The 27816-nt window shown below is 49.1% G+C and overlaps 1 protein-coding gene across 2 annotated transcripts; it reads left to right on the forward strand.

Moving 5' to 3' along the window:
- Window positions 1-3159: 3159 nt before the first annotated feature.
- Window positions 3160-25920, forward strand: Spint2 (serine peptidase inhibitor, Kunitz type 2). 2 transcript variants are annotated; one of them, XM_052762212.1, is made up of 7 exons: window positions 3160-3649; window positions 18664-18834; window positions 21872-21931; window positions 22876-22929; window positions 23710-23871; window positions 24112-24150; window positions 25404-25920. In XM_052762212.1, exons 1-7 carry the CDS (start codon window positions 3544-3546, stop codon window positions 25568-25570), a joined length of 759 nt encoding a protein of 252 aa, XP_052618172.1. In that variant the 5' UTR covers window positions 3160-3543; the 3' UTR covers window positions 25571-25920. The 2 variants fall into 2 exon arrangements, with proteins under 2 accessions (XP_052618172.1, XP_052618173.1); XM_052762213.1 differs by lacking the exon at window positions 18664-18834 and having other exon boundaries at window positions 3166-3649.
- The last annotated feature ends 1896 nt before the right edge of the window (window positions 25921-27816 follow it).

Consider the following 27816-nt stretch of genomic DNA (forward strand, 5'->3'; position numbering starts at 1 on the left):
CATCGAGGGACCATTTCTTTATGTGACTTCCGACCAAGACAGGATCTGTTCACTCTTGTACATTCCGTGCATCTTCAGCAAGACCTGACTCACAATGTGTGCTGAGCAAGTACATGCTTCAGTGGTCCAGTGAATGAATGTGTGCTTTCTCCCCAACCCCGACCTCCAGCCATTTAGGGATGTTTACAGGCACAACTAGACCCTGGCGGGAAGCGGGAAGGGTGGGGATTGAAGTTCTGAGAACTTCAAGGCAAGACAAAGAAGATGGCAGGCATACAAACTATCTTAGATGCTTAAGGGAGACACTGTATTGATAACTCACATTTTCCTGTATTGAGCCGAGAAACAACAGAATGGCCACAGTGGACCTGGCTCCCACAATACCCAGATATCTAATCAAAAGATTTTCTATGACATGGGTGAGGTGGCGTGTTGTTGGTTGTTTTTACTCTTTTGGAGAGCCCGCCACCCAGATCCCTAATAAATCACACAGAGAGGCTTATCCTTAATTATAAATGCCTGACCTTGGCTTGGCTTGTTTCTTGCCAGTTTTTCTTAACTTAATCCGTCTGTCTTTTGCCTCTGGGCTTTTAATTTTCTATTCCTGTATACCTTGCTTTGTTTCTTACTCCTTGTCTGGCTATGTAGCTGAGTGGCTGGCCCCTGGAGTCCTCCTCCTCCTCTGGCTCCTAGATCTCTTCTCTCCCAGATTTCTCTTTCTATTAATTCTTTCTGCCTGCCAGCCCTGCCTATTCCTTTCTCCTGCCTTGCTATTGGCTGTTCAGTTCTTTATCAGACCATCAGGTGTCTTAGAAAGGCAAAGTATCACAGATTCACAGAGTTAAACAAATGTAACATAAACAAAAATATCCCGGAACTCACTTGGTAGCCCAGGCTGGCCTCAAACTCACAGAGATCTGCCTGGCTCTGCCTCCCGAGTGCTGGGATTAAAGGTATGCGCCACCACCGCCCGGCTAAAATAATATTCTACAACAGTAGCACATGCCTTTAATCCTTGTACTCCAGAGGCAGAGGCAGGCAGATCTCTGTACTTTCAAGGCCAGCCTGGTCTACAGAGTAAGCTACAGAACAGCCTCAGCTTCACAGAGAGACTGTCTGCAAACAAGGAGCCAAGGACTTTGGTTCCCAGCATCCACATGGTAACTCATAACCACCTGTAACTCTAGTTACAGGGGACTTAATGCCCTCTTCTGGTCTCTATGAGCACCAGGCACACACGTGTGGTGTGGTGCTCATACATATATGCAGGCAAAACACTCAGCCACATAAAATAATCTTTAAAAAGGAGACCTATCTGCTGCTCCTGCTCTTGCAGTATTTGCTCCTTGCCTTTTCTTTTCCTTCAGTTATGGAGGCGACTTCTCACTGAGTCATTCCTCCACTGCCAATTCCAAGGCTCTCTTGATTTAGACCATCCCAGCCCCAAATGCACTGTCCAGTTTTCAGGGTTTTATTTTCGTTCCTTTCTCTTTTGCTTGGCAGGGTTTCATGCAGCACAGGCAGGGTTGAGTTTACTATGCTGAGAATGAACTTGAACTCCTCCTGGTCCTGGTCCTCCAGCTCCTGAGTGCTGGGATTGCAGACATGTGCCACTAAGGTTGGTTTTATGTGGCGTTGGGGATCAAACTCAGGACTTCCTGCATGCTTGGTGAGCACCCTACCAACTGAGTGAAACCCCACACCGGGTGGCTTTGTTTCCCTTTGTTTTTGAGGGACAGGGGTTGTTGCTTGTTGCTGGGGTTGGCTTTGGACTATCCCAGTCCTGTTTCGACCACCGCTGCTGGGAATACAGGCGTGTGCAACCAAGCCAGTCTTGTTTACAATAACAAGAACACTATTTTATTTTTCTTAAATACATTTATTTTTATTTGTATGTCTATATGTATGTGGGATAAGTGCCATGGCTAAAGTGTGGAGGTCAGAGGACAACTTTGGGAAGTCAGTTCCACCATGTATGCATCAGGTTTGGCGGCAGGTGCTGGCCCAAGAACATCATTTTCTTTCTTTTCTTTCTTCCTTTTCTCCTTCCTTCTTCCTTCCTTCCTTCCTTTTCTTTCTTTCTTTCTTTCTTTCTTTCTTTCTTTCTTTCTTTCTTTCTTTCTTTCTTTCTTTCTTTCTTTCTTTCTTTCTTTCTTTCTTTCTTTCTTTCTTTCTTTCTCTTTCTTTCTTGTGTGTTTCAAGACAGGGTTTCTCTGTGTAACAGTCCTGGCTGTCCTAGATCTCACTCTGTAGACCAGGCTGGCCTCGAACTCACGGAGATCCGCCTGCCTCTGCCTCCCGAGTGCTGGGATCAAAGGCGTGCGCCACCACCTCCAGGCTAACAGAACTATTTCAGTGATAATGTAATCATCTTAATTATCTTGGTAGTGGTCTTCTACTCCCGTCAGTCCTGCTCCATTCATCCGGTGTATATGAACCCTCTTCCCAGAAGCCCACCTTGGTTCTGTGGTTTTGTCCCCACCCCGCTTCAGGTCTGTTCATCCTAAGGTTCTGATCTTTGCCCTAAGACCCCTCTATAACTGTATTTATCTTCCTGTACAGGGTCCAGGGAACCTGCTGTTTTCGGGACGTGCCACCTTTTTCCTGGCAGTCGCCTGCCCGGCTGGCTGTCGCGCTGAATAGGGAACCTGTGTGGGCGGGCTCCTACCATGCTCTGGTTTTCATTGTCCCAGCCCTTGCTCACTCAACCCTAGGATTTCCCCATCGCATTCCTGATCCCTCTTCCCTCTGCTTCCGCATCACTACTCCGGGCTGCGCCTGTCTGACGACGACACACAGGCTAGTCTGGCATGGTCACTTCTGAGTCCGGGACATTTGGTCACGGCTCAAAGAGCGTTGAATTTAGGCAGAATAAAAATCCCTAACAGAAGGCTAAAGCAAGGGGGGACAGAAAGCCTCAGGCTTCCCAGAAGTGTGTGTCTCTTGCCCTAGTCTCAGCGCGAGAGCGAAGGCTCGATGGCGTCGTGGCCAAAACCCACAAGCAAGGGCGAGGGCGCGCCGCAGGACCACCCCTCCCGCCAGGGCCGCCGGGGCGGGGCCAACGCCAACCACGCCTCCTTCCCAAGAGCCATGGGCGGTCCCAGGTGAAGGTGGGAGAGCGGCGTCTCAGGTGCCCGCCCTCCGCGCCTGCGCCGTGTGCGCCCTGCCCCGCCCCGCCCCGCCAGGTGCGCTCCACCCCCGGCCCGGCCGCCACCTCCTCTAACTTCCCAGCGTCCGCCGTTCGCAGTCCCGCCCCCCGGACGTTAGGCGTTGTGGAGTCCTAAGTCGCGGGAGAGTCGCCGAGTGTCGCCTGGCGTCCAGGGACGTGCTGGGAACCGACGAAGGCGTCGTACGCGCCAGAAGCCCGAAGAAGGGGCTTCCTGGGACCCGGGCGCCTCGCGGTCCCCTACCCGCTCCGGGCGCAGCCGCACCTGAGCTCGCGGGCCTCCAGTGCGCGTGCGCGCCCCTGGGCCTCCCGCACCTGCTCGAGAGTCCCCAACGGCCGGTGGCTCGAGGCCTGGCTCGCGGCGCGGGCGGCAGGTCATGGCGCAGCTGGGCGGGCCGCGGCGGGGCCGGGCGCTCCTCGCCCTGTTAGCTTCGCTGCTCCTCTCCGGGGCCGAGGCGGCCGGCGGAGACCTAGACATCCACGGTGAGGGCCGGGCGGGGGTCCAGGAGGAGGGGAGCGGGTGGAGGAGGCCGCAGCTGGCGGGGATCGCAGGCCCCTTGGGATGGTGAAAGTGTGCGGGGGAGCCGGCCCTGCAAGGCGGAGGGGTGGGAAGGCTGGCGACACATCGGAGTGAACAGCGAGCGCGGAGGTGTAAGGGTAATAAAGTGTCCCTTGGGAAGGGACATGGGGGTATTGATCCAGGAAGGCGTGGCGCTGGTCTCTCCTGTGGCAGGAAGTGGGTGAGCTCAACGAAGCGGAAACTGCCAGGCCAAACAAAGCCCGGGGGAGCAGGGTCGGGGGAGCCAGGCCTCAGAAGGTGGGGATTTGTTGAGCTGACCTGTTGGCAGCTTTGAGTACAGGGAAGGCGCTCTTAGAACACCTGTTGTTAGGATGTAGGGCAACAGCCTTCCAAATGATCTCCGAAGGACGAAGCGGTGGCAGAAGGGAGGAGCTTTGCCAAGGTGCCAGCCAGGCGCAGGAGCACCTGGTATGAGAGTGTTGATATTGGCATTCAGCAGCTGGGGTTGGCTTCTTCAAGTGTTGTTAGTACTTTAACTACTTCAGACAAGCACTAGCCAGCTTTGGAAGGATCTCTTGAAAGAATTCATTGATTCAGCAAACTCGTTGAGTGCCCGCTGAGTATTGGTGAGGACAGTGGATGGGAGTTGTCTCGGAAGAGACAGGTTCCTCCATTCACAGAGCTTGGATTCCAGTGGGAGAGACCCGTGAGCGAGTACTTGCCAAAGATTAAATGACCAAGTGGCAACAACAGACGGGTGGGAACAGGGGCGCCTAGCTAGGAAGGTGTCTGAGGAGGGTGACATCTGAGTCCTAACAGGAAGAATGAGGTGGCAACTGTAACAAGACCTTTGGACCAGTGTCCTATGGGGGTAGTGGAGAACAAAAGCCTTGGGTCCAGAGTAAACTTGGTTGTGATCAAGGGAAAGACAGTCCCCAAGGCTGGAACAGAAGTGAGGAAGGGGAGAGGAGAGGGAGAAGTGGACAGCAGCCACATGGCCCAAGGCCTTCTGGTCAACCTATTGGATGAAAGAGAAAGCAGGAAGTGTGGCAGTCAGGCTGTTTTTGTGGTAGCTTCTGAGGAATGGTTTATTCCTCTGTCGAAGACTGGGGGAAAAAGTTGGGAATGCCAAGGGCCAGTGAGGAGAGGCTCAGCTCTAGATCCAGAGTCAGGAGAATGGGCTGTTGATCATTGTAGCATAAACCAGCCTCCAGCAGCCCTTAGGGGCTTTTTCAGATGAAGACATTATTGTTGCCTTACACCTGTAGTTACCTGGCCTGTGACTACATCTGGTTATGGTTTCTAAGCTTCTGCATGTCCTCTAGGCCCGGAACCAACCTGATGTGGCGGTGCCGCTATAGGCCTCTGGAAGGTTACACCATGGTAATCGATGAGGCCCTGTCCTGCTGAACAGTCCTTTTCTGTTCACATTGGCCTGACTGCAGCAGCTGGCCTACTGACCTTTCTGAAGTACAGCTGTCCAGCAGGGTGAACTGCTGCCCTCACTTATCTCAAGTGCTGTTTGTTTGAAAGCTTCAACAGCTTGATCTGAGGCAGGAGGCAGTTTTGAGTGTGTGTGTGTGTGTGTGTGTGTGTGTGTGTGTGTGTGTGTGTGTGTGTGTGCTCTCTGTTTGCTTTGGTTTTTCTCAGCGAGCAAAAGCATGTACTCAGGTGGGGTGTTTCTCTGGCCCGCAGCTGCACAGTGCCAACAAAGGGAAGTGAAGGAACGTGGACAGGTGTGATTATGAAAGGCTGTTCATGGAATATTATCTACACCAGTACCTGAGGGGCAGCGGAAAGGTGGTAGGTAGAGCCAACAGGTTGTTAGAGTTGAGGTTCTGGAAGGAAAGACCTAGAAAACTAGAAAGAATGGGTGATGAACGTAGGTGATGAAACTGCGGCTCTGAAGAGATTTAAATGTTAGTGTTAGGGGCTGGAGAGATGGCTCAGAGGTTAGGAGCAGTGGCTGCTCTTCCAGAGGTCCTGAGTTCAATTCCCAGCAACCACATGGTGGCTCACAACCATCTGTAATGAGATCTGGTGCCCTCTTCTGACCTGCAGACATACATGCAGGAAGAACACTGTATACATAATAAATAAATCTTTAAAAAAAAAAAATGTTAGTGTTAGACTGAGAGGTGATATGGAGGACAAGGTTGTTGGAGGACAGACAAGACAAGGCTCATTTGTCTAACTGGAAATCCCACACAAGTCAGAGCAGCCTCAGGCAGTGAACCCCAGGTAAGGATTATGAAGAGAGGCGCTGGGTCAGCAGATGACACAACCTTCTACTCTGATGATAGATGTTTTTTGCCACAGAGGTATGGGGAGCGTGGAGGGAGAATGGTCTGGAAGCAGGGGTCTAGCTTCTGTTAGAGAAAGGTATCACGAAGGCTCAAGGTGGGTAGAGAGAGATGACTCAGTGTCCTTGCAGAGGATCAGTTCAGTTCCAGTGACCACATGGTGGCTCACAAGCATTTATAACCTCAGATTCAAGGGATCTGATGCCCTCTGTTGATGTTCTCAGGCATCAGGTGTGTACATGGTGCATATTTATACATGCAGGCAGAACACTGATACATATAAAACAAACTTTTAAAATTAAATTTATTCTGTGTGTTTTTCAAATTAGGGTTTCTCTGTGTAGTCCTGGCTGTCCTGGACCTCACTCTATAGACCAGGCTGGCCTAGAACTCAGATCCACCTACCTCTGCCTCCCGGAGTGCTGGGATTAAAGTTATATGCCACCACAGCCAACTGGCTTAAATTTTTTTTAAAGATTCAGAAAAGAGACTGATGAAATGAGAGGGTGCATGAGTTGGATGGAGGTAGGGACTGAGCAGGCTGTTGAGGGTTGTGTGTGGAGAGCGGTGAATAGGTGTGGTTGATGTTCTGTGGTCTGACATTGTCAGTGTTGGTGGCTGAGGGCAGTGGGAATGGTGTGGCAGGTTCACTGGTTACTTAGGCAAGCAGGAGAAAGCTGATCCTGCACCTGGTGTTTCTATCTAGCATTCAGGAACAATCTCAGTCTGCCATGGAGACACACAGGCCTTCACAACCCAAGATAATTGTATGATTTCCAAAGTTGGGAATTTTTAATGTTAATGTTTAATTTGGGGGTATTGCCTGAAAGTATGAAGGTCTGATAGGACCTTAGCAAAATACAGGCCTGTGTTTCCACATAGCACCCCATGGGCCAAAGCCAAGAACCTTTGTGAAACAGGACACTTCCAAGTCTAGTTATTCCTTTCCTTTGGTTACCTGCTGCTCTGTATGTCTTGGGTGTGGCCTCATCTCGGGACTGTGCTCCCTTTAATAAAGGAAGTAGTTGACACCTGATGGTTTTTAAGGGGCATGCTACTTCCTAAAAGAGGAAAAGTCATTTTACCAAATGCTTTACTTCCTTAGGCCTTAGGTGATAATCCTGATACATAAAGGGTCCTGTGTTTTTTCTTTTTAGGGCTGAGGTTTATGGTCTCACCTATGCCAGGCAAGCACTTTGTATGCTTTTACATTTATGTTTGTTATTTAGAAGCAGTGTCTTATATGGCCTAGACTGGCCTCACATACATAGCTGAGCATCACCTTGAACTGATCATGCCACCTCCGCTTTTCAAGTGTTGGGGTTATAAGTATATGTCACGCCTGACTCTTTTTTATTTTGAGGCTGGCTCCAAGTTGCCTGGGTTGGCCTTGAACTCATTCTGTAGCCCAGGTGGGCCTTGTGCTTGGGATCTTTTACCTCAGCCTCCTGAGTAGCTGGGATTACAAGCTTGTGCCACCTGCCTTGGCTGAAATAATATAATTTTGGTCATTATTACAAGGTCAGATCACATAGTTTTCCCAAGTTGGAAATTCCTTTAAGAGTCATCACTTAAGTTCAGTTCCTGCCGCCAGTAACTGTTAGCTGCACCTCAGGCATCAGCTGTTAATGGTTACTTGACCTGACTTCTTTGTTGATGGTTCTTGGGAATTTCCATTGGAGCTGAGCCCAGCAACGTTCATTCCAGAGCCTCTGCTGACTTTCAAGCAAGTGTCAGTTTCCATTAGCCTCCTGGGTTAGTTATGGCTTCCAACACCTAAACTGCACGGCATGCTTTCCACCAGTTCCGGAGCTTGCCATTCGTCCCTGGCTCCTTCCTTTCCTTGATTACATGGGTGGTCATGACCCTGATGGTCAGCATAGCAGCTTAGGAGCCAAAGTGCATCAGGACTTGGTATCAGCGGGTCACGTCGAAGAGGTGGTTGTCCTGCTTGTGGGCAAGGCTGTCTGAAATACTTATTAATTTAGCCAACATATACTTACTAAGTACCTACTAAATGCCAAGCCCCCTTGTAGCTTTGCAAACAGAACACTGAACAAAACAGGTTAGGCAGACAACTGAGTTAGTAAGAGCTTGCTGCCCCCCAGCACACAGGTAAGAAGCCAGGTATTGCAGCGTAGGCCTATGGTCCTAGCACTGGCGAGGCAGCCAGACTAGGTGAACTGTAGATGCAATGAGAGACCCTGTCTCAGACTATAAGGTGGAGGGGCTGGGAGTGGTGATCTACACTCTTAATCCCAACACTGGGAGGCAGATTCAGATGGATCTCCAAGCTCAAGGCCAGCCTGATCTACATATGCAGTTCCAGGCAGCTCAAGGCTACATAGTCAGAAAAAAAAAAAAAAAAAAGGCAATTAAGGAGCACATCTGCTTGAGCTCTGACTGCTACACACAAGCGTGGTACACACACACAGGAACTCATGTATATGCCACGGAGAGGAAAGAGATGATTTATTTCCATGCAAGTTTTTCCATTGAGATATGGAGGTCAAGGCATGGATGCAGGTAAAAGGTAGAATTCATAGTCCTGCCTTAGTGAGGAATGTGGAGTAACGGTAGGAGTGGTTGTTTGCGTTGGGCTAATAGTTTATAAAATAGAACCTTTTACATCTAAATATTTTGTATTTAAAAGGTCAGAGTTTTAAATCCACAACACCAAAATTTTATGACCCTTGTAATTTAAGTTGGACTTGTCATTATAAATGTTCTTTTCTCACAACTACCCAGGGGTTATTTTAAAACTTCTAAATTCTAATAATGGCACATTCCAGACACCAAGACCTAGGGAAGATGGGTATTAGTAGGCTTTGTACTGGAAAGCTAACCAAAATAAGTGGCTATAGATTACCGTAAGGCAAGGAGCCGGGTGAGGTGGCACATGCTTTTACCGCCAGCACTTAGGAGGCAGAGGCAGGTGACGCTCTCAGACCTGGAGGCCTGCTTGTTCCGCAGAGTGAGTTCTAGGCCAGCCAAGGTACACTATGAGAAAAGGATGAGTATGAAGTATTTGTCAGCTTTAGAACTTCAGGATTAAAGCATTGTTCTGGGAGACGGAGGCAAGTTTGAGACAAGCCCTGGGAACACAGTGAGGCCCCTCTAAAACAAAACAGCACAAGGCCAGGCATGATAGAGGCAGATCAGGAGGTCACAGAGGTTATCCTTGGCTACGTGATATACCTGGCTAGCCTGACATACACAAGTCTCAATAGACAAGTATGTTTTTAGCAAAACAGCCCTGAGTTTCTTCTTGTCCAGTATCTTTGCTTTCATGAAAAACATGAGTCTCATCCCCAGGTGTGGTAATGCAAGCCTGTAATCCCATCTCAGGAAACTGAGGCAGAAGGGTCAGGAGTTTGAGTCCCTCCTCGGTTACCTGAGACCCTGTCTCAGACAACCACAACAGAAACAACACACCTGATGTCCAGACAGTAGCTGAAGTCTGGGTTTCTGATTTCCCCAGTTCCCTCACTTCCTGCCTCCTAATTCCTTATCTGTACTCCTGTACCAAAGTGTCATGGTGCAGACAAGGGACCAGGCCACTGGAGACATGCTGTTGTCACATAAGAAGTCAGGGAGATTTCAGTCCTGTCCCTGTCACTCCTCTGCTTTGCTGAATTTCAGTGAAATCTGCTGTTCGTCCTCATTTTTGCAGTGTCAATATGGTTAGTCCCGCCTTCATAAAGTGTCTGCTCCTTGTTGAAAGCTTTTCTTCTTCTTCTTTTATTTATTTATTTATTTAGCCAAATAGCAGTAGTCCTGCTTTGGCCCCAGAGTGTTACAGAGCTGCACCACTGCACCTGGCTTAGTTTAAGCATTTATAGCTAAATCTTCGCACCTAAGTTCCCAGGACCATATCAGGAGAACCTCTCTCTGTTGCTTTACTTTAGGCAGTGAATGGACAAGGCAGCAAGATGCATCTTAGGGGTCTATGAAGAGGAAGCTAACTGGCTTTCTACTTAGTCAAGATAGCCTCAAGATTGATGGCATGGGGCTGGGGGTGGATGCAGCTCAGTTGGTAGAATGCTTGCCTCAGATACTTGAAGGCCTGGGTTCCATCATTCTTAATGCCTATAAACCAGCTCTGTGGCGGTAATTCCAGCACTCTGGGCAGTGGAGGTTAGGGGAGCAAGAAAGAATTGAAGGTTATCCTCTGCTACATAGCAGTTGAGTTCAAGGCTAGCCTGCATTACAGAGACCTAGTCTCAAACCAAGGAATAAAAGATTAATGGTGTGTTCCACAGCCAGAAGCTAAGTCTGAAGGAAGGTCACGGGCCAGTGCTTGCAAATAAACTTGCCAAACACTTTCGTACTTTCTAGATCCAAAACCGATGTAAATCACACAGACAGGCTCTACTAGTTATATTATCATGTCCTCATTATAAATCATAAAGGGAGTCAGGCCTTTGCTTTACCCTCAAAGCCACTAAGAACTGTGGGGCTGGCTTTCTGAGCTTATGTTTCACTGTGTCACCCATTCTGGCTTTGAACTAGTAAGGTGAAGCGATTCTTTAGCCTCAGCCTCCTCATTGCAATCTAGGCTCATGCCTCTGTGTCTGGCCAGTGAAACCAGAGAACGTGGGCTTGCTATACCAAAGAATACAAGGCTTTTTGTCTAGGCCTAGTGGTACTACCAGGGAGACTGAGGCAGAAGAATCAAAAGCTTTAAAGCCTTGGCTACAGAGTAGCTTGAAGGCCAGTCTGGACAACTTCATGAGGCCCTTCCTCCAAATAGAAACTAGAAAGGGCTGCAGTGTGACTCAGTGGTAGAGCCCTCACCTGGCATGTATGAAGCCTGCATTCAATCTCACTACTGTAGACTTAAACTTTTACATGTTTATCTAGTTCATGTGCATGGGTATTTACCTGCATGCTGGTCTGTGCACTACATGTGTGCCCTTGAGGCCAGCAGGTGGTATTGAATCCCCTGGAACTGAGTTACAGAATATTGTGAGCCGTCATGTGGATACTGAGACTCATGCCTTGGTCCTAGGGAAGAGCAGCCAGTGCTTTTAACCACTGAGCCGTCTCTCTAGCCCTTCATTAAAATTTTTTATTTGTGGGTGTGGGTGTGCATGTACTCACATGTGCATGCATGCCAGCAGACAGCCTGTAGGGATCAGTTCCGTCCTTCCAACATGGGCTTCAGGAATTAAACTCAAGTTGTCAGGCTTGGTTGTAAGCACCCTTACCCACCACTTATCCTTACACCCACTGCTCGCCCTCCCCCACCCCATATGAATGAGGAAATAAACACAAGGTCAGTGAAGCTGCCAGGAAACCAGCCAGTTGGAGGCAGGATGAATGCACTACTAGTCCTTTACAGGAACAGCCTCCTTCCCAGGCCCCAGGTGTTCTGCAATCTGTGTTACGTACTTCTCCTAAGTGATCCCACTGTGATCCCTTTGGCCCTTCCTTTGTACCATAGGGCTTATAATAAGCCCTTTGAATTTGGGGTGTGTTACAGTAATGTTCTTGTGTAAGGCTTTTTTTCCCCTCCTATCCATGCAAATCTTAGGGCCTGGGCCTAACTGCAGATAAGGGCAAGCATACATCCCCATTTGGTGGGCCCAGCTTATCCTGAATGGGAATAATTCACACTACCCCTCCATCTCCGAACAGTCTTGAAGAGCATCCCAGCACTCAGGAGGCGAGGTAGAAGGTGTGTCGAGTTTGACACAAGCCAGGGAGCAAGCCAAGAAAAAAAAAAAAAGGGAAAACAATCGCTTTTCGTTCTGGCAAGCCTCTAGATTCACATAGTAAGTTGAATGCTCATCCATCTTCCATATAATATCTGTTCCCCAAACACTTGTTTTACACTTTGCTCCTAATACTCAGGGAGCTCTGCTCTGACATTAAGCCACACCCTCACCCCTAAATAGCCTCTTCTGTGGGCTGGGATTTGAACCCATGCACATGCTAAACTATGACTGAGCTACATCCTAGCCTTACATAACAAGTATTTCTCAGATAAGGTCTCTGTAGCTCAGACCGCCTGAGACTCAAGATCCTCCTCTGTCTACTTCCTAGTGTGGAGGAGTGCTGGGATTAGGGACGGGTAGCACCACAGCTGCTGTAAATTAGTTGAGGGTGGGGAAAGTGTGTGTGTCTGTGTGTTTATGTCTTTTGAGACTGTCTCATTATATCCTGTGCTTGGGTTTTAGCCATTGTTTCTAGCTCATAAGTCAATTTCTTTCTTTTCTTTTTTTGCTTTCCAAGACAGGGTTTCTCTTAGCCCTGGCTGTCCTGGAACTCGATCCAGGCTGGCCTCAAACTCAGAAATCTGCCTGCCCCTGCCTCCCAAGTGCTGGGACTAAAGGCGTGTACCACTGCCACCTGGTTTATAAATCAGTTTCTAACAAAAAGATTTAAGAAAGCAAAAAGGGCGCACACTTTTAATCCCAGCGCTCATGAGGCAGAGGCAGGTGGATCTATGTGAGTTTGAGGCCAGCCTGGTCTACAGAGTGAGTTCCAGGACAGCCAGAACTACATTTGTTAAACTCTAACTTTAAAAAATACTCTGCCCTCCACTCCTCTGTCTTGGACATTTTTCTACCCTGGCGCACACGTGTCTATTTTTAACAGCTCAGAGTATTCCCTTATCTGGATGTCTCGGGTTGTTTGGCCGGCACAAACAGATGTGTTGGTGGGACTTTTCAGCTGCTGTAAATCTGTGAGCATCGGGCTGGAGAGATGGCTCAGCAGTTATGAGCACTGACTGCTCTTCCAGAGGTCCTGAGCATCAAGCCCTGTGTGGATGTGGTAACAGTTGGTCCTGCTCTGTGCGATCTCTTTTCCTTCTCCCTCATCTCCCCTTCTGTCTCCACTCCCACTTTCTTTTTTAGACAAGGTCTCACTACATAGCTCTGGCTGGGCTGGAACTCACTGAGATCTACCTGCCTCTGCCTCCTGAGTGCTGGGGTTAGAACTGTGTGCCACCACGTCCAGCTGAAAATCTGTTTTTGCTTTTGCTACTTGGGTGGCTTGTGGCCTTCACACTATCTGAAGATCTTCGTAGCTAATAACCCCATTCCCTTTGGCCCTTACCCATGAGAGTTCTAAGTGGCTTTAATGAGAAGAGCAGAGTTGCCTTCTGCACTGGCTAGGCTTTTTGGCAAAGGATAAACTGAGGAATGTGTATGGTGAGGGATGCAAACCTTCAAAGTGTGGGTTGTGGATTCTCCCTTCTCAAGTTATAGTATGTCATGGCGATGGATGACATTTTCTAGACACTCTTCAAAAGAGGAAGTAACATGTTATCTTTTTAGTTTCTTATTTATTGCCATATTTGTGTGTGTGTGGTGATGTATGTGTGTGGGGGTGGGCACTAGCATACTGCCATGCACTTGGAAGTCAGTTACCTCCTTCCACTGGGATCTAGGGGTCAAACCCAGGTCCTCAGGCTTTAAAGGCCAGTGCCCACTGAACCATCTCACCAATCTCCCAGCCCTAAATTGCACCTTGTAAAAATGCCAGCCTCTACCCCCAAGTGCTGGGTTTACAGGTGTGTGCTACCACACCCAGCAGTTTGTTTTTGAATAGTTGAACAAAATCCAGGGAACACTATGTTGTGTTTTGGAAATTATATGAAATTAAGTTTTAGTGCACATAAACAACGTTTGTTGTAGCTCAGCCATCCATTTATGCATTGTCTATGACAGCTTTTGTGCTGTCCTGATGACAATTGCCAGAGACCATATAATCCACAAAGCCTGTGGTAAAGGCAGTTTTCCACATGCCCAAATTTTCATTACCAGTTTTGCTCAGTAATCTGAGGCTCTATGGTAGGGTTCGTGTGTGAGCCTCTAGGGTTCATTAGCTGTGAGTACTGGGATGGGAGAGCAGTCCCAGCTGCTGGCCCAGCTGCTGAGATGGCTGTATGAGCTAGCTGGTGCCTGAGGAGTTGCTGATGCTGTTTGGCCACTTGGCATTCTCCACTTGGTTAATATACACAGCCGAGCATGTGGTTTGTACTGCCCCTCATCCCTGTGATAACCTGTGTGACAGCTTACAGGAATGAGTAGTAGAGGGAACTGCAGGAAACACAGATGTACCCGAGAGAGAGAGCAGTAACCTTGGAAGTGCAGCTCCACACTGGCGGAAGAGCTGGCCATGCTGATGCTGCCCCCATTAGAGGCCATCGCCACACAGCAAGCTTGCAAAGGCTTTCACAGAAACCAGGAGGTGGTGCTACTTCTGTGTGGTGGGTGTCCCGGAGGGAGTGAGACAGCAGACGTTTGTAGAGTACAGCAGCTCGGAGCAGGAGCTTTATTTGTTTAATTTTTTTAGATACAGTTTCATTATATGGCCCTGGCTGTTCTGGAACTCAACAGAGATTCACCTGCCTCTGACTCGTGAGTGCTGGGTTAGACTAGGTCCTGCGATCAAGAGTGTGTACTACCCCACACCAGCCCAAGCTGGGGTGTAGCTCAGTCCTAGAGGGTTTGCTTCACACACCCTGGGGTCCATTCCCTGAATGTACACATCCTGCAAGAGTAAACTGAATGGACATAGAAACATAAGTGAAAGAAGCCTGGTATATGGAGGTGCACACTTGTAATCTCAGCCTTTAGGGGGGTTGAGGCTTGAGTTCAAAGCCAGCCGGGGCTGCTGTGTGAGACGATGCCTCAGAAAAGAAAAAGAGCTGGAGGAGTGGTGAATCCCAGCCTTGGGGGAGGAGAGGGGAGGGAGGGGAGGCAAGAGGATCACTCCTTCAAAACCCTCCACAGCTACATATAGCAAGTTCAAGACCAACTTTGCAAGTTACATAAAACCTGGTTTCAACCAAAAAGAAAACACCAAGATCCAGATGGTTGTTACTTCATTGGGAGAGAGCAGATGGGAAGATGAGAAAGGGTTGGGGACATGCCTCTGTGGTAGAGCCTTGCCTACCACATAACAGATGAGGGCCCAGGTTCCGGCTCCAGAAGCATAATGTTAAGCTTAGACGTGGTACGTCCACTGGCGTTAGTATCTCCTGTATCTCTCAGCGTATTTGGTGTATTTCTGAAGTGAACTCTCATTGTGGTAAGCACAGCTGCAGCTGTGTGTTTGTAGAAATAGCCTGTAAACCAGACTGATAATGCTTAGGAGCCTAGACAACAGGTGGTGCTTGGTGTCTCCTAGTTCTTAGGAGGCTGTGAGTTCGAGACTAGCCTTGTCTACAGAGTTACAGGAAGGTAGGGAAGCTACACAGAGACCCTGTCTCAAAAAAAAAAAGTGACAACAGATCTTTCCATTTGGCAGAGTAGGGTGAAGTCATGGGAACCATTGGCAGATTGTCTTGGTTAAAACTAGTGACCTGAGAACCAGAGAAACCAGTTTCTTTTTGACAACATTCCCAGACAGCAGTCTGTAATTTTACCGCAGCCAATGTTGTAAATGCCTGTCAAATTAGGATTTGCTCCCTTCAGCTTCTTCCTGGTGTTCATGGGCAGAGGGTGTAGGAGGTATAAAAGGGAACAGGGGCTTGCTCTGTTCTCCTGGCTGGCCTGGAACTCAGTTTGAGTAGACCAAGCTAGGCTCCAATCTGAGGTGATCCTTGCCCCTGCCTCCTGAGTCGTGGAGTTAGGAATGCATGACCGCCACATCTGCCCCGCCTCCCTGGTTTTCTTACTGGATTTGGAAGCGATAGACTAATTTTGTGTTCTAGGTTGGATATACCTGTAACCTCAGCATTTGGGAAGCATAGGCAACTTGTAAAGACTGTTCCAAAAAAAAAAAGCGTGCCTTGGTTTGTAGGACTTGAGGCCACAGTGTAGTTCATGGGTAGAGTGCTTGTCTAGGCCCTGGCTTTTCCTCAGCACTGTAGAGAAGGAACGGACTACTGGAACAGGAGACACACCTTTCATGATCACCTGCAGATAACTCAGACCAGGCGTTTTTCTTTCTTTTTTTTTCGAGACAGAATCTCTAGCTGGTCTGGCACTGGCTATGTAGACCAGGCTGGCCTTAAACTCAAGAGATCTGCCTGCCTCTGCCTTCATGTACTGGGACTTAAGGTGTGCGCCACAACACTCAACTAAACCATTTTTCAGTCTTTTTGTTTAATAGTGAAAGCCCTTATTAAGAAATAACTTGCTGAAATCATGTCCAACCACATCCTTTTCAGCCTTGGCTAGCACTTCTGGCATGTTACTGCAGTGACCCCGTAACTGAGAGCAAAGGCTTCTGATGGAGGGGGTTTGCCTTTGTGAGCTCTCAGATTGTGATAAAGGGGTGCTGGTTTCCAAGTAGCTCCATTTTGTTTTCCCACTGCCTATTGATGTCAGTTGAGCTTCACCTCCTCTGCTCTGAGGAACCCTTGTCCTGGCACCTGGGCTCTGAGCAGATCAGAGGGAGTTTAGGTCTCCTCTCCAAGCTTCAGTGCCCTTGTTTGGAAGCAAAGGGGTTTATTGTTGATTCTGTTTCATTGTGAAGATTACGGTTATTGTTATTTCTATTTAGCGTGTATTTGTGCGCATGTGCCTTCTCAAAAGCATGCCATAGCACTTGAGGTCAGAGGAGGACACCTTTTGCAAGTGGATTCTTCCACCATGTAGGTACCAGGATTGAACTAAGCTGTCCAGCTTGGCTGCAAGTGCTGAATCATCCTGCCAATGTTCCGGGTTTTTTTGGGTTTTGTTGTTGTTTCCAGACAGTGTCCTGTGGCCATACTTGGATTCGTTGTGTTGCCGAGTGAGATAAGCTTTAAATTCCTGCTCTTCCTGCCTCTACGTCCCACAAGCTGGGATTGTCGGTGTGCACCAGCTCACCGGTGTGTACCTAAAACTACAGAAAGCAGCAACAATCACAGCTGGTGACTACCAGGACTCTGGGCTCAGCGTGACTTCTGTAGCACTGGTCCCTCCTGTTTTCCATGTGGGGTCCTGACCGGGTCCTGTGGGCTCTTCATTTTGTCTTCTTGTTGGCCCTGCTGCCTCCTCCACCTGGCAGTGTGTGGGCTGAGCCAAATCGAAACCAGAAGATGTGTTCGGTGTGTTTACTCTGGGCATTGTTGATCCATCCTGTGTTTTGTGACCTTTGGCATATTGTCAGAAGCACCTGTTGCAGGTGTGTATACCGGCTGGTTCTTTTTCTTTTCTTCCTGAGATCGCCTTGAGCCCTGTACTTATTCGGCAAGTGTGTTACCACTGAGTGAGGTGCCACTGGTTTTTCTTGTATTTTTTTTTTTTTTATTATGTACACAGAAGAGGGTGCCTGATCTCATTACAGATGATTGTGAGCCAACATGTGGGTGCTGGGATTTGAACTCAGGACCTCTGGAAGAGCAGTCAGTGCTCTTAACCTCTGAGCCATCTCTCCAGCCCTTTTCTTGTATTTTTTTAAATTTTGAGATGGGATCTTACTAATTGGCCTTGAACTTTCCATCCCTCTTGGAAAGCAGCTCCAAGTAGCTAGGATGACAGACCTGTGCCATGAGCCTTGCTAGGGAGATGGTTCAAGTCACAAGCAAGAGGACCAGCACCCAAATGAAAGCCAGGTGTAGTTGCAAGCATCTTTAACTCAGTGCTGGAGGAAGGCTGGGAGTGATATGTGCCACTGCATCCAGCCTTTTGGGGAGGTTCCAGGGGTTGAACTCAGGTCATCAGACTTGTGCTAGTCCTTTTACCCACTGAGCCATCTCGCTGGCCCTGGAATGTTCCTTTTCTGCTAGTTAGTTGAGATTTACTGGCATGTATGGGAGTTGCTGAAGGGGAAGGTTTTGTTTTGCACAGTAGCAATGTGTTGTGTCTATAGGTTGGTGTTTTGAGAACATCTGGTTCCATGTGCCCATCATCCTAACAGTTTGAGAGATGCAGTGGAAGTGCAAATCCAAGATTATCTCCTATGGTGGAATAACCTTGATGTGAGCAAGCTGGAGAGGAACAAGGGCAGCCTGTGAGCATGTACACGGCTCTGGGACAGCTGAGCTTGAGAGCTGTCGTTTGGGTGTTCATCAGATTGGCCTCTGAGCTGGGATGGGGAGGACAGTGTGCCACTGCGGAGGAAGACATGGGGCTTGTGATCAGGTTCTGGTGGCTTTCCATTCTTGAGGCCCTCCAAGAATAGAAACTCCTTTAGTTCCAGCGATTCCCTTGCCTTATCCACGCCCCCCTGACCAGCCTCTAACAGTGACTGCAAATGCGTCTGACTGGAATACCGTGGTTGGTATTTTCCTCTTTCATGGGAGTGGCAAATCTTAGGACTTCCTGGAACCCAGACCCACGAGCTGTGTTGCCCTTTAGAGATGAGAAACTAGAGTTGGGAAGCTTGTGTCTGAGGTTCTTGGATTTGAGTGTTTGTATACTGATTGTCTTTGTGGGAGGGTATTCAGGGCCTGGAATCTAGGGCCTGGCATGTGTCTAGCAAGTGCTCTGCTGAGCCATGCCCTCACCTGTGCATCTCTGTTAAGGAAGAAGTCAGGGACAGAAGCCACCTGCAGCTGCATCGGGTGCTTTGGACTTGGTTGCCAGATGATGTGTTTCTTTCCATATAAGGAAGACAGCATCAACACAGGCTTTGGGACCAGGTCAAGAGGAACTGACATGCCCAGAATACTTTGCTTCTCCTTTGGAGTATCTTGAAGACCCCGGACTTTCTCCTATAGAATATGTGCACGTCCTTTGACCCTAGGATTGCCCGCATCAACCCACATGGGTTCTGTTTTGTTTCAGAGTCTTGTGGCGTTTCAAAGGTAGTGGGGAAATGCCGGGCTTCCATCCCCAGGTGGTGGTACAATGTCACTGATGAATCCTGCCAGCCATTTGTGTATGGAGGCTGTGAAGGCAATGGCAATAACTACCAGAGCAAAGAGGAGTGTCTTGAGAAGTGTGCTGGTGTCACTGGTAAGGCTCGAGTGTGGAGAATTTGGTGCTTAGAGTTCATTGATGGGATGTGGGTATTTTCTGTCTGCTGGATCTTCACTCAGTTCAGAACCTGGGATGGTGTGGGATTCAAAAGCAAAAGCAGGCCCAGTGTGCTGGTTCCATGGCCATACTGGTTTCACAGCCGGCTCTCTTATTTCTTACTGGAAAGAGTCAAACTACCACCAGGCCTCCTGATTCACTCCTACAGGCCCTTGCTCTCTGGGCATTAGGGTTATTTTTTACCTCTGTCTCCTCACTTGCTGGCTACTCTCTCTTGGCTTTGAGCTATGCATCCAGAAATCAGATAGGCATCTTAAGGTTGTGTGAAGGCGATCAGCAGTGGCCCTGGGCAGTGAGTGACCTCACGTCTGCTGCAGGGGGTGAAGTGCTCAAATCTGAGCATGAGGAAGGACAGTTTGCTTTTCTGGGGAATTTGGAGAGATGGGGATAGGAACTGATTTTAGTGTTTTGACACATGGTTTTACTGTGTCATCCAAGCAAGTCTTAAAGTCTTGATCTTGCTGCTTCTGCCTCTCAAGTGCTTAACTTATAGGTACCCGCCACCATGCCTAGCTAGGGTGTGATTTTTAGATGGTGCAGGCCAGCCCTTCACCTTTTGAGTGGTAACTGGTTCATCAGGAAACTGAGTGAAGAAAATGTCATTTCCGTGCGTTTCCCTCTCCTGTGTGAGGGAAGAGTTGGGAAATGTTGTCTGCTGCCCTTTGATGTGCTGTGACCATCTTAGAAGAGAGTTGAAGTGACCATGAACAGGAGACAGCGGGCATAAGGCAGTCACTGTCTCCCTGGACATGGTCCAGAACCTGACCCCAGCTGCAAGGGCCCGGACAGACAGCTCTTGGTGGGCATTTGGTTGTGTGTCTCTTGGCACTCTCATGGGAAGGAATCTGTAAGGCAAGCTGAAAACTGCCAGAGCCTGGACTCCTTTGCCAGTTCTATTGAGGGTGTATGCCAGTTTATTAACTTGTAATGGGAACTAGAACCTCCCAGGGGACCAGACTGTCCCTGTGCCTGCATTCAGTCTACATAGGCAAGCCTTTAGCAAATTGCCAGAAAGTGGCCTGATGAGGGTACAGGTAGGCAGATTGAGGTGAGCTGGTTTATGAAGTGACTGCTGAATGACATCAGGCCAGGCCAGCCTCAGACATATCCACCTACTCTCTTAATTTGTGGTGGAGACAAAATTACATCAGATGCCAGGCACAGTGTTACCCAGCTCCAAAATTGAGAGGCTGAGGCAGGTGGATTCCAGGAGTTAAGAGACCAGCCTGGGCAATATAGCAAGATCATCTGTTAAAAAAAAGAAACACCCACATAAAAAAAAACTTTTTGGGGCTGGAGAGATGGCTCTGTGGTTAAGAGTACTGGCTACTCTTCCACAGGACCCAGGTTCAATTCCCAGCACCCACATGGCAGCTTACAACTGTCTATAACTGCAGTTCCAGAGAATCCAACACCCTCACAGATAAATGTGCACATAAAATAAATAAAGTATATTTTTAAAAAATCTTTTTGAAGTTTATTTGTTTCTTCACTCTCCGCCCCCACCCCACCCTCCTCTACTGGGACAAGGTCTATGTGTTGCCTGGGCTGGCTGCTTTGACCACCTTGCCTCAGTCTGCTAAGTAGTTGGCTCTACAGGTATGTCACCATGCTTAGTATATCATCTCAACCATTCTGAGTGTGTGGTTCAGCAATATTAAAAACGTTGCACTGTTTTGTGCCTTTAAAATTCTAGATAAATAAAATACAAACTGGATGTGATGGTTCATGCCTAATCCTCCTATAGGAGGATTTCTACAAGTCTGAGGCCAGTTGGACTATACGGTTCTAGGCCAGTCTGAGGGACAGGGTGATACTCTGTATAAAAAGTCAAAATAAGGAGCTGGAAAGATGTCTTAGCAGTTAAGAGCATTTACTGTTCTTACAGAGGACCAGGGTTCATTTCCCAGCACCCATATCAGGCAGCTCACAACTACCTTAAACCCCAGTTCCTAAATCCAGTACCCTTTTTTGGTTCCTTAGGCATCTGTAGGCAGGTGGTACATATAAGCTCATGTTCATTCAGGCATGCACACATTTTTTTTTTAAAATAAATAAATGTTTAGAAGTAAAGCACCCCTCCTCCCCAAATGTAGAGGCAGCTTCCCTGAGAAAGGCACACCCACTTTGTCTTATCCTTTCCCTAAGCATCTCCATTGATATTTCTTTGCTTAAGGTCTGTGTTCAAATGGGGACAGTGAGATGGCCTAGTGGGTAAAGGCCAACATGGTGGGAGGTTGTCATCTGACCTTCACATGTACCCCATGACAGACACATGCATACATACGCACAAACTAATTTTTAAAGTATCACTAAATTTAAAGATCTATATTTAAAATGTCATGACTCAGCCGGGTGGTGGTGGCAGTGGCGGCAGCACACGCCTTTAATCCCAGCACTCAGGAGGCAGAGGCAGGAGGATCTCTGTGAGTTCGAGGCCAGCCTGGTCTACAGAGTGAAATCCAGGACAGGCACCAAAACTACACAGAGAAACCCTGTCTCAAAAAACCAAACAAGCTGGGCGGTGGTGGCGCACGCCTTTAATCCCAGCACTCGGGAGGCAGAGCCAGGCGGATCTCTGTGAGTTCGAGGCCAGCCTGGGCTACCAAGTGAGTCCCAGGAAAGGCGCAAAGCTACACAGAGAAACCCTGTCTCGAAAAACCAAAAAAAAAAAAAACAAAAACAAAATGTCGTAACTCCAACTCTACTTCCAGAGAGAGAGAGAGAGGGGAGAGATGGGCTCAACAGATTATGTGGCCCTGGGAGCCCTGACTATGTAAAGTCTTTTTGCTCCAGCTTGTGCTGATTCCTCAGGCAGTCCCGGTTCCTCTAAGTATCAAAAGCTTATGGCCCTCAGGCACCCCAGGAGCTCCACAGAAGGGAGAAGTGAGGGTTGGTTGTGGCACACAGGGCCCACTTGACAGTGCCTTTCTTCTCTGGTTTTGTCCCCTCACAGAGAACACCATTGATGGTGTGGCCAGGGACAGGAATGGGGCCGACTCTTCCGTCCTGAGTGGTAAGTTCCCAAAGAGCCAGGTGGGATGAAGGCCGCCCGGATGGTGACTGTGAAGGGACACTTGTAATTGGGAATCGAAAGGGGCTTCCCCCTCTGCCCCCAGTGTACCAGCATTGTACACTTCTTGGGCCAGCAACACGAGGCTGAGGACTTGTGCTTGAAGACACCAGACCTATGGCGCAGGCCCTGGCTTCCCTCCAGGTGGCTGTCTGCTGTGCTGGGTCCTCTGCTCCCCACTGGGGTTGCTGTCTCCCTCCCTCTGCTAGAAGTCCTCTGTCACCCCACCCCTCTGTCCTCTGCTGCCCTTCATCTAGAGCTTTGTGTTAGTTTGCTTTGTAGTGCTGGCAGTAGCCGCCCTGCTCCTCTTTTATGCTTAAGGGACTCTGCGGCAGGAGCCTGGGTGAGTGGTCCCTTCACAGAGGGTGGACTATATACCCCTGATGGGGACAGTTTTCCTCCCAGTGGACAGTCCCTTGCACCACAGTCTGGGCCCTGGCCTCCATCTTGGACACCAGAGTACGTGTGGGAGTTTGGTGGCTGCTGGGGCTCGCCCGGCTTACAGAGCGCCCGGGTTAGGCTAGAGAACTTCCCAGTTGTCCCAGGCCCTTGTTGCTATGTAGGACCCTGCATGGTCTTATTTCCAGCCTGTCTCTGAAGGGAATTTCCCCAGTAAATATAAAAGTTTCTGGGAATGTCAGGAAGTGAACAAAGCTATATTCTTGATCACCTCAGAAACATGGGTGCAATTAGTTTCCATAGTAACCACTGAAGGAGCAGGAGTTCCACCTACCTCCAGTGTTCATTCAGAGTGTCCTGTGCTCCAGAGAGGACATCAGACCAAGGGATATGTCTACCCTTTCAATGCTCCCTCCGTGGGCCCTTTACAGTCAGCCCTGCTAGGCCAATCATACTGTGTCCCTCCTAACCAGAATTTTATGTTGCAGTTCCCAGAAAGCAGGACTCTGAGGACCTCTCTGGTGAGATCTTCAGCTATGAAGGTATAACTTAACAAATTGTATCCTTATGTGGTTGGCTGGCATTGAGACTCACTAGGAGGAACTTGTCAAGCAGGGTCTCCAAACCTTGCCAGGTGCTTGTACTTTAGAGCTGGGATTGGAATGGCAGGCAGCAGTGAGTATCCAAGCTGTCAGGAGTCAATGTGCAGCAGAGTGAAGGCAGTGGACTGTGTGCTTCTAGAATTTACCTACACCTTGACTGTCACAGCTCTGTGGCTGTGGACAGGAGCTGCACCCTGTATATGACTCCCATGTGTAAAGTGAAGGTCCCAGAACCGAGGAGAGGATGCCCTGGTACATGTAAGGTGCCTGGGACTGGGGGGGCTACAGACAACATGGTCATGGTTGTCTACAAGGTGCCAAAAATGAATCCAGCCCCCCACCCTCAGCCCCATCCCTGGTGGTATGCAACTGAAATTCCATCACTTAGGGTAGGGGGGTTGAGACAGTAGGATTCCACGAGTTCAAAAATCACTCTGGACCACACAATTTCATAACAACACACACATCCTCTCCCCCCCCCCCACACACACACGAGAGAGAGAGAGAGAGAGAGAGAGAGAGAGAGAGAGAGAGAGAGAGAGAGAGAATGTACAGCTGGCGTCAAGGGTCCAGACTGGCCGTGTCTGACCCCCAGGCCTTTCAGCATGCAGCTGGCACTCTCCATCTGCTGAGCAGTCCATTTAGGCATTCTGGGCTCGGCTCTGCTCCTCTTGGCCCTGCTGATTGGTCCTCCTGAGGCTCTCTTGCTCTTGCTTCTAGAATACTGTGTCCCAAAGGCTGTCACTGGGCCTTGCCGCGCAGCCTTCCCTCGCTGGTACTATGATGCTGAGAAGAATTCCTGTGACAGCTTCATCTATGGCGGGTGCCGGGGCAACAAGAACAGCTACCTCTCCCAGGAGGCGTGCATGCAACGGTGCTCTGGTAAGTCAGCGGACCCCATCCCTGGACCACAGGGGCTCTTGAGAGGTCCTTTCCCTGTCCCTCTCCCTAAAATGAGGGCTTTGGAAATGTCTATCAGACCCTTGAATGACAAGGTCCCAGAGCCTCCAGAGCTCCTGGGAAGAGCCCTGGTGTTCAGGAGGCAGAGGGGACCCATTTTGGTCCCAGGCCTGAGGATAGAGAGCACAGTGGACTGACCTCAGCATTTTGTGTTCTCTTTAGGCAAACAGGTGTATCCTCTTCTGACCCTTGGAACAAAAGGTAAGTGGCCTCTTAGCCTTCTCTACCTGCCTCCCACCTCCCTGCCTCTGGCCTTCCTGGACTAACTGGGCTCTGCCCAGCTGTGTTTTCTGCCCTGCTTATAATACTCCTCACTGGAACGTCCTTGTGGCAGAGTGCTGTGTCTCTGTGAAAGTGGCTAGGCAGCTTGGAACTTGTGGACATTGTCCTACAGTAAACACTACACAAGTCGGGGCCGAGCCTGAACCCCAGGGAGGGAGGGTCTGGCAGACAGACAAGCCTGAGGGGAACTCCAGGTTTGGAGGGGACTTAACTGCCATGGGGCGTGAAGAGGTGGTCAGGGGTATCAGGTCACAGTCTGGCCTGGTGAGGAGACCCTGTACCCTCCTACTTCTGCTTCTGAGCCTTTGTGTGCACAGTGGGTGCTTGCCTGTGGACCTGCCATACTGGTTTGGCCTCTTGCTCTTTTCCCTGTTAAGGGGCCAAGACCTGGCCAACAAGTCCGCCTTGTTCCAGAAGTAGAATCCACTTCTCAGGGCCGGGGCTGGAAAGGTGCCCAGGTCTTGAGGGCTGGTTGTGGGTGGAGTTAGGCAGGGGATTGCCCCAAAGGGGTAGATAGGTCCTATAGTCAGTGCAGGAGGGGAGCCAGGTAAATGTCACAGGAAGTCACATGCCTGAGATGGAGCCCCACCTGGAAAGGAAGCATCTTAACTGACCAGTGAGGCAGCCGCAGTTATTCACCTGCAATTAGGAATCCTGGGGTCCCTCCCAGCACTGCTGAGTACACCCTCACCAGCCAGACTTCATTGCTCAGGCAGCCACCGGCAGGGGCTCTTCTGTTGCCATTCAGGGGTTCCAGGCTAGACTCAGCTACATAGGAAGTTTAAAGTCATCTTGGGCCACTTGAGACCTTGTCTCAGATAACCAAAATAGGGCTGGTGCGATGACTCAGCAGGCAAGGGTCCTTTCCTCCAAATCTGAGAGTGCAGGTTCCATCCCCAGCACCCACATCTGTGACACGAGGTAAGGGAGTCCAGTGTTCTCTTTCGGCTTCCTCAGTGGTGCCCAGACGTACATGCAGGCAAAACACACATAAGCAAAATTAAAAAATACAAGAGCCATTCTATATATGTGGCATTGCAGGGGACCACCCTGGCAGGCAGTCTCCAGATTCCCGGGTTAAGGAGGGCATCTGGTCCCCTTCCGAGTTCCTTGGGCTGCTGGCCCTCTCTGTCCATGTCCCTCCTTACCCTGCCTGTCCCTCTTATTCCTAGCGGTAATCCTGGTGGGGCTGTTCGTAATGGCCCTGATCCTCCTCCTGGGAGCCTCTGTGGTCTGCCTGATCCGTGTGGCACGCAGGAAGCAGGAGCGTGCTCTCCGCACCGTCTGGAGCACTGGGGATGACAAGGAGCAGCTGGTGAAGAACACCTATGTCTTGTAAAGGCCCTGATGCTGGGAGAAGCAGGGAGGGAGAACACATGCTTCTTAAATTAGAGCAACTGCTTGTATCTGTGAGATCATTAGGGAAGTTTGGTCTTTGGTTGCCATGGTAAGGAGGGTCAGGGAGGCACTTCCTAGGCCTGTTTGGCTGCTTAGATCCCCTGACTAGTCCTCTTAGTAGCTCTCTCTGCCTCTCCACCCATGGCCTCCTTTAGCATCACTAGTAGTCCTGGTAGCTTGCTTTCTTTGTTTGTTTGATTTATGTGGTTTTTTAAGTAGATAAAGTTTTTTTTAATTGGGATTCTGAAAGGAAAAAATATATGTTTAATAAAATGGGCCTTTTAAAATAAATTACTATGTAGTTGTTTTTTCTTTTTCTTTTTTTTTGGTGTGTGTGTATGTGTGTGACTACTAATAACATCTGCCCAAGTCTGTCTCAGAACTTGATGTGCATCTGCAGACGGGCCTTTGCTCCCTTGTTGTGTTTTAGAGACGACTATGTTTTTGGCTTTTTTTTTCTGTACCATATAGGGTCCTGTGTGCCCCAAGCTGACTTTAAGCTCTGACGGAGCTCACAGGATGTGAGCTTGCTGCCAGCTCCTGAGTGCTGCTGACATTCCAGGTGTGTGTCCTACACCTAGACTACTCAGTACTGAGGATGGAACCCAGGACTTCCTCTGTGACAGGCAAGAACTTCACCGACAGAGCTGCATCCCAAGCGCCCTCAAAAATTTTTTAAGGGCGGTGGTGGCGCACGCCTTTAATCCCAGCACTTGGGAGGCAGAGACAGGCGGATCTTTGTGAGTTCGAGGCCAGCCTGGACTACAGAGTGAGTTCCAGGAAAAGGCGCAAAGCTACACAGAGAAACCCTGTCTCGAGGGGGGAAAAAAATTTAAGATTTATTTTTGCCAGGCAGTGGTGGCACACGTTTTGTTTTTGTTTTTTTTGTTTGTTTTTTTTTTTTTGGTTTTTCAAAACAGGGTTTCTCTGTGTAGCTTTGCTCCTTTCCTGTAACTCATTTTGTAGACCAGGCTGGCCTGGAACTCACAGAGATCTGCCTGCCTCTGCCTCCCGAGTGCTGGGATTAAAGGCGTGCGCCACCACCGCCTGGGTTGGTGGCACATGTTTTTAATCCCAGCACTTGAGAGGCGGAGGCAGGTGGATCTGTGAATTCAGAGCCAGCCTGGTCTACAGAGTAAATTCCAAGACGGCCAGGGCTACACAGAGAAATCTTGTCTCAAAAAAAACAAAAAAAGCAACAACAACAAAAGATTTATTTTCATTTTATGAGTATAACTGTTTTCCCTGCATTTATGTGCACCATGTACATGCCTGGTACCCAAGAAGGCCAGGAGGTGTTAGATCCCCTGGAGCTGGAGTTACAGATGGTTGTGAGCCTCCATGTGGGTGCTGGGACCCAAACTCAGGTCCTCTACAAGAGCAGCAGTGTTCTTAATCACTGAGCCCTCTCTCCAGCTCCTCTTTTTCATATTTTGAAATTCCTGGCCACACTTGTGAATAATCATGGACCCACTGAGGACTAGAGCTTACCTCTTGGTTTAACTGTGGAGGGTGCCTTAGTTAGGGTTTCTGTTGCTATGAAGGGACACTATGACCACGGCAACCCTTATAAAGGAAAGTGTTTGACTGGAGTTTGCTTGCATTCAGAGGTTTAGTCCATTATCATCATGGCCGGAAGCATGGCAACACACAGGCAGACAAGGTGCTGGAGAGGGAGCTGAGAGTTCTACATCTTGGCAAGCAGCAGGAAGAGTGACACTGGGCCTGACTTGAGCATCTGAAACCTCAGAGCCCACCCCCAGTGACACACCTCCTCCAACAAGGCCACACCCACTCCAACAAAGCCATACCTCCTAATAGTGCCACTCCCTACTCTATGAGCCTAAGGGGGCCATTCTCATTCAAACCACCTTGGAGAGTGTGGGCCATCTGGACTAAGATGCAGCCTATCAAGATCATACTGAAAAGGGGGTAGTCTTGGTTCTTTTTGGTTTTTTGAGACAGGGTTTCTCTGTGTAGACCTGGCTGTCCTGCTGGCCTTGAACTCGGGAGATCTGACAGCCTCTGCCTCCCAAGTGCTGAAACTAAAGGTTTGCACCACCACACCCAGCTAGTCTTGTTTTTGTTTTAATAACTTATTTTTTATTTTATGTGCAGTGGTGTTTTGCCTGCATGTATGTCTGTGTGAGGGTGTCAGATCTTGGAATTACAGACAGTTGTTAGTGG

The sequence above is a fragment of the Peromyscus californicus genome, unplaced genomic scaffold (assembly GCF_007827085.1).
Source record: "Peromyscus californicus insignis strain IS unplaced genomic scaffold, ASM782708v3 Scaffold_4__1_contigs__length_199733344, whole genome shotgun sequence".
NCBI classification, from domain to species: Eukaryota; Metazoa; Chordata; class Mammalia; order Rodentia; family Cricetidae; genus Peromyscus; species Peromyscus californicus.

Excerpts from the sequence above, each read along its gene's own strand:
- Spint2 (XM_052762212.1), top strand. The coding sequence starts at position 3,544 with ATGGCGCAGCTGGGCGGGCCGCGGCGGGGCCGGGCGCTCCTCGCCCTG. Across the intron at positions 3,650-18,663 it reads CGGAGACCTAGACATCCACG|AGTCTTGTGGCGTTTCAAAG; the intron begins GTGAGGGCCGGG and ends GTTTTGTTTCAG. Across the intron at positions 23,872-24,111 it reads GTGCATGCAACGGTGCTCTG|GCAAACAGGTGTATCCTCTT; the intron begins GTAAGTCAGCGG and ends TGTTCTCTTTAG.